The sequence below is a fragment of the Cyprinodon tularosa genome, unplaced genomic scaffold, assembly GCF_016077235.1.
Source record: "Cyprinodon tularosa strain WSP-4 unplaced genomic scaffold, ASM1607723v1 ctg38, whole genome shotgun sequence".
NCBI lineage: Eukaryota > Metazoa > Chordata > Actinopteri > Cyprinodontiformes > Cyprinodontidae > Cyprinodon > Cyprinodon tularosa.
This window is the reverse complement of record NW_024039096.1, coordinates 3,201,438-3,206,458: the sequence shown is the minus strand read 5'-3', so window position 1 is coordinate 3,206,458 and position 5,021 is coordinate 3,201,438. Positions and strand designations below refer to the sequence as shown.

The 5,021-nt window shown below is 47.4% G+C and overlaps 1 protein-coding gene across 1 annotated transcript; it reads left to right on the top strand.

Moving 5' to 3' along the window:
• Window positions 1-1,799: 1,799 nt before the first annotated feature.
• LOC119791054 (fork-head transcriptional regulator FHL1-like) lies at window positions 1,800-4,146 on the top strand. The gene is made up of 2 exons (XM_038296892.1): window positions 1,800-2,150; window positions 3,967-4,146. The coding sequence occupies exons 1-2, from the start codon at window positions 1,856-1,858 to the stop codon at window positions 4,035-4,037; spliced, it is 366 nt and encodes a 121-aa protein (XP_038152820.1). The 5' UTR covers window positions 1,800-1,855; the 3' UTR covers window positions 4,038-4,146.
• The last annotated feature ends 875 nt before the right edge of the window (window positions 4,147-5,021 follow it).

The following is a 5,021-nucleotide window of genomic DNA, read 5'->3' as shown; positions in this document are numbered from 1 at the left end:
TGCAACGTAGATTCCCATCCAATTAGATTGAATTTGGTATTGATGACGTGAAAAATAATAACGGTAACTCCATTGAAATGATTCAAAACTAAAGTAACGAGCCAATTTTTAAAAATGTAAGGAGTAGAAAGTACAGATATTTGTGTAAAAATGTAAGGAGTAGAAGTAAAAAGTCGCCATAAAAATAAGTAGTAAAGTAAAGTAAAAATATCAGAAAAACAAAGTATTTGTACTTCGTTACTTCCCATCTCTGACCCTTTGGCTTCTTTAGGTAAAATGTAATTTCCCAAACCTGCTCCTCGTTTTTCTTCCACCTGAGTACATTCTGGAAGAAAAGCTCCAGCTAACTTCCCCATCACGGACAGAACAGTCAGCACACCACTCCACAGCCACTAATGCCTTTTCTCCTCCTGTTTAAAGGGGTGACAACACCTTTCTCGGTCGCTGTCAGCAGAGCAGCTCCACAGGGTGCTGCACAGCTGACTTAACTTTGAACATGGCTGTAAAGTGATGGAGAAGCTCTGGGGCTGTCAGCCTGCTTGTAGTTTACTTCTCCCTCATTTCTCTTCTCCCGGCTCAGTCTCCCTGCATTACACTCTCACACCCTGTCAGACTTTCTGGCATTCCCATCAAAAAACACTTCAGAAAATAAACAGCTTCCTTTTCTGGCCTTCTTTTTTTCCCTGCTAAGCAAAAGAAAATATCCTCCTGAAGCCAACGGGATGCTATTGTAGACCTGTGCATATCTAACAAATCAAGGAGTTATTTCAATAAAATTCAAAACTTAAAGCACAATTAATCATTTTTTTTTTTTTGATAAATGCAGTGTGATATGGTGTGAAACTAAACCATTTCATCCTTCTTACTCTAAGAACTTGTTTATAGCCAATAAAAATGAGCAAAAGGATTTTGCTCTCAAGGTTATACAATTTAAAACAAAAACATACACGGAGGAAGCCTGCTTTGATGGTTTAACAGCATTTAATTATTTACACCCCCAACAAAAGTTATAAATAAAACTGGCTCTCTTGAAATTGCTATTCATATATATATAAAAAAAGAAGACTTGTCCGGCCACTATTGCATATTAGAGCTGTTAAGCTCTGCATCAGCCATCTTTGAAAGCACTGGAAAAAATCCAAATCTTGACAGGTCATTTTTTCTTAAAATAATCTTAAAATGTTCTTTGATTGAGTAGATAAAAGTGACATTTTGCCAATGGAACAAGACAACACAACTGCATTGTCTTATTTCTGTCACACTCCGGGTTCCATCCGGGTGCAGGCCAGTTTTTCTCTCTCTCTCCTCTGCAGGGATGGACGGGCAGGTGCACTACATCTGAGATGATCACCACCCTTCTTAAGGAGCTGGAACCAGGAGGAGGGCGTCAGTTCGTTAACGTCACAGCGTTTGGTAACAGACCAAACCCAAGCCTAGTCCTAGTCGAAGTAAAAGTCTAGTCTAGTCTAGTCTGAATCTATTTTCGATCCTTTTCCTGCAGAACCCTTGTTTCTGACCCCTGGACCCAGCCGTGAATCTAAGACTTTGGACCCTCCGCCTGAGATACAACCAAGAACCTGAGAAGGATCTCGGGTTAACCACCGTTCAGCCCTCCTACCTGCGATCGCCTGCCTGTCCACCCTCGAACCTCCAACCAGGAAGAGAGTACTGGTCAGCACACGGACCACCGGGGACACTTCCCCCCCAAGACCGGACCACAGCCTCTCTACTAAGCCCAGAAGAACCTGACCTGACCAAACTGCCTTCCTGTTCATGTCCACTGCCTAGTTTCTAAATAAAACCTCTTAACCATCTTCAGTCTCTGTAGTTGCTCTCATCCAGAGTCACCTTCATTATGACAGAACGAACTGACCAACCTGACTCTGGTGAGCAGCTACGGAGTGCGATTTCCCATCAGGGCCTGTTACTAGGCCAGCATGAAACCCTGATACAAACCATGGTCCAGCAGCAAACTCAAGTGATGCAGACAATGAGCACTCTCACCCACGAGCTTCAGGACATGAAAGCCTTGCTGAACTTAAATCAACCTACCTCCGTTCCTCCTCCAGCTCCAAGGCCTCCCGCTGTAGCCGCTCTGCCGCCCGTTCCCGGAGTCGGTGTCTCAATCCCAGTCCCCGAACCGTTTTCAGGTGATCTGAGTAAGTCCAGAGGGTTTCTCCTCCAATGTTCTTTGGTTTTCAGTCGCTCCCCACAATCTTTTCCGGATGACGCTCATAAGATAGCTCATATTGTTGGTCTTCTCAGAGATCGTGCTCTTAGATGGGCAGAATCTTTTATTGATGAGACCACGATCCATGATTACTCCTATGCTGACTTCTTAGGTATTTTTAAACAAACCTTTTCCTCTTCCCTTAGCGAGGAGGAGGCAGGCAAAAGATTGTGGGAGCTGAAGCAGGGAAACCGGTCGGTTGCTGACTTCAGCGTCGACTTCCGCACTCTGGCCGCTCAGGCTGCGTGGGACAACCGCGCGTTAAAGACGGCTTTCCTAAACTCTCTCTCAGATAGGCTTAGAGACGAGCTGGCCACCCGCGACAAGCCCGATAGCCTGGAGGGGCTAATTGACCTAGCTGTTCGGGTAGACGAACGCCTTCGTGAGAGGACTCGTGAGAGGCGGGGCCGGGACCGGGACCGCTCCCCTGCTCAACGTTTCAGTCTTCCGGTTCCTGTGGTGTCACATCAATCACAACCCCCTGTTTCTGGTAGTCAGCCTATTGATGAGCCCATGCAAATTGGCAGAGCCAGGTTATCTACCGAAGAAAAAGAACAGCGGTTCAGAAATAGAAGGTGTCTTTACTGTGGTGCAGCCGGTCATTTTCGTTTATCTTGTCCCCTTCGCCCAAAAGACCTGGCCCACCAGTAGTTCAGGGAATACTGGTGGGCACATGCTCCGAGACTCCCAGTTCTAGGTTCCTGCTTCAGGCTGTAATTTGCCTTCAGGACAAGCAGCACCCTGTTTCCGCCTTGGTTGACTCCGGTTCTGAGCAAAATCTCATCGATCCAGCCTTAGTTAACCATTATAATATTCCGGTCCGTACTTTACCATCCCCCATCTCTGTTACAGCCCTTGATGGTAGCCCACTAGCTACTATAACTCAGCAGACTCTCCCTTTTCTGTTTATCTCCTCTGGTAATCATCATGAATCCATTTCTTTTTTCGTTTTTCCTACAAGACACTCACCTATTGTTTTAGGTTACCCTTGGTTAGCTGCTCACAACCCTCACATTAACTGGAGAGACTCGCGTATTGAGACCTGGAGCTCCGGTTGTCTGGCTACTTGTCTCCATTCAGCTCTCCCTCACACCTCGGCTAGTCCTGAACTTCCTGACGATCCTTCTGATCTGTCAAATGTGCCGCCCGAGTACCATGACCTCCACCTAGTTTTTAGCAAAGATCTGGCTCTTAGTCTCCCGCCGCATCGCCCTTATGATTGTGCTATTGATCTTCTTCCTGGGGCCCCTCTGCCTTCTGCTCGCCTCTATAAGTTATCTCAGTCAGAGCTAGGTGCCATGGAGAAATATATTAGCGACTCTTTAAAGACCGGCATCATTCGACCTTCGTCCTCACCCCTAGGGGCAGGTTTCTTCTTTGTGGCTAAAAAGGATAAAACACTGCGTCCTTGCATCGATTACCGTGGTCTTAATCAGATTTCTGTAAAGAATAAATATTCTCTTCCCCTTCTGGCATCAGCATTTGATACGGTTCGGGGCGCCACCATCTTTACTAAACTGGACCTTAGAAACGCCTATCACTTGGTCCGGATTCGAGAGGGAGACGAATGGAAGACGGCGTTCAAGACCCCCATCGGTCACTACGAGTACTTGGTCATGCCCTTCGGTCTCACTAATGCTCCAGCCGTTTTCCAGGCCCTCGTAAATGACGTCCTGAGAGACTTTATAAATCAGTTCGTGTTTGTGTACATTGATGACATCCTTATTTATTCCCAGAACCCCCAACAACATCAGCAACATGTCCGCCAGGTGCTTCAACGTCTTCTGGAGAACCGCCTCTTCGTTAAGGCTGAGAAGTGCGAGTTTCACCAAAGAACCATCAGCTTCCTTGGCTTCATTTTCGAGGGTGGACAGGTGAAGACGGACCCCGGAAAGGTGGAGGCAGTCGTCAACTGGCCCGTGCCCAATACCCGTAAGCAACTCCAGCGCTTCTTGGGTTTCGCCAACTTTTACCGGGTATTCATCAAGAATTATAGTATTCTTGCCTCACCCCTCACAGCTCTGACCTCCACCAAGAGCGTCTTCCAGTGGTCCCCAGAAGCTGATCAGGCGTTCCGCCTTTTAAAGGAGATGTTTTCACAGGCTCCCATTCTCACCTACCCTGATCCGTCAGCTCAGTTCACTTTGGAGGTGGATGCCTCTGACTCTGGAGCTGTTCTATCACAGATGTCGCCTTCGGATGGCAAACTTCACCCCTGCGCCTTCTTTTCCAGACGATTCTCTCCCGCTGAGAGAAACTACGACGTAGGGGATCGAGAACTCCTCGCCATCAAGATGGCCTTGGAGGAGTGGCGTCATTGGCTGGAGGGAACTGAGTTGCCCATAGTCATCTGGACTGATCACAAGAATCTTTCCTATATCCAGTCAGCCAGACGTTTAAATTCTCGTCAGAGCCGTTGGTCCCTGTTCTTCTCTCGGTTCAACTTCATCATTACCTACCGCCCTGGATCCAAGAACACGAAGCCCGATGCTCTGTCACGTCTGTTTTCCACTTCTGAAGAGGTTAAGGTGTTCCCATCGTCCCTGAATTTTGTGTGGTGGGAGCCATCACCTGGGATCTTGAGAACAAGATTAAAAGAGCCCAAGAGAGTGAACCTGATCCAGGTGGTGGTCCTCCCCAGAGACTCTATGTTCCTTCTGCTGTGCGCTCTCAGGTTATTCACTGGGGGCACTCCTCTAGATTCTCTGTAGTCTAGTCTAGTCTAGTCTGAATCTATTTTCGATCCTTTTCCTGCAGAACCCTTGTTTCTGACCCCTGGACCCAGCCGTGA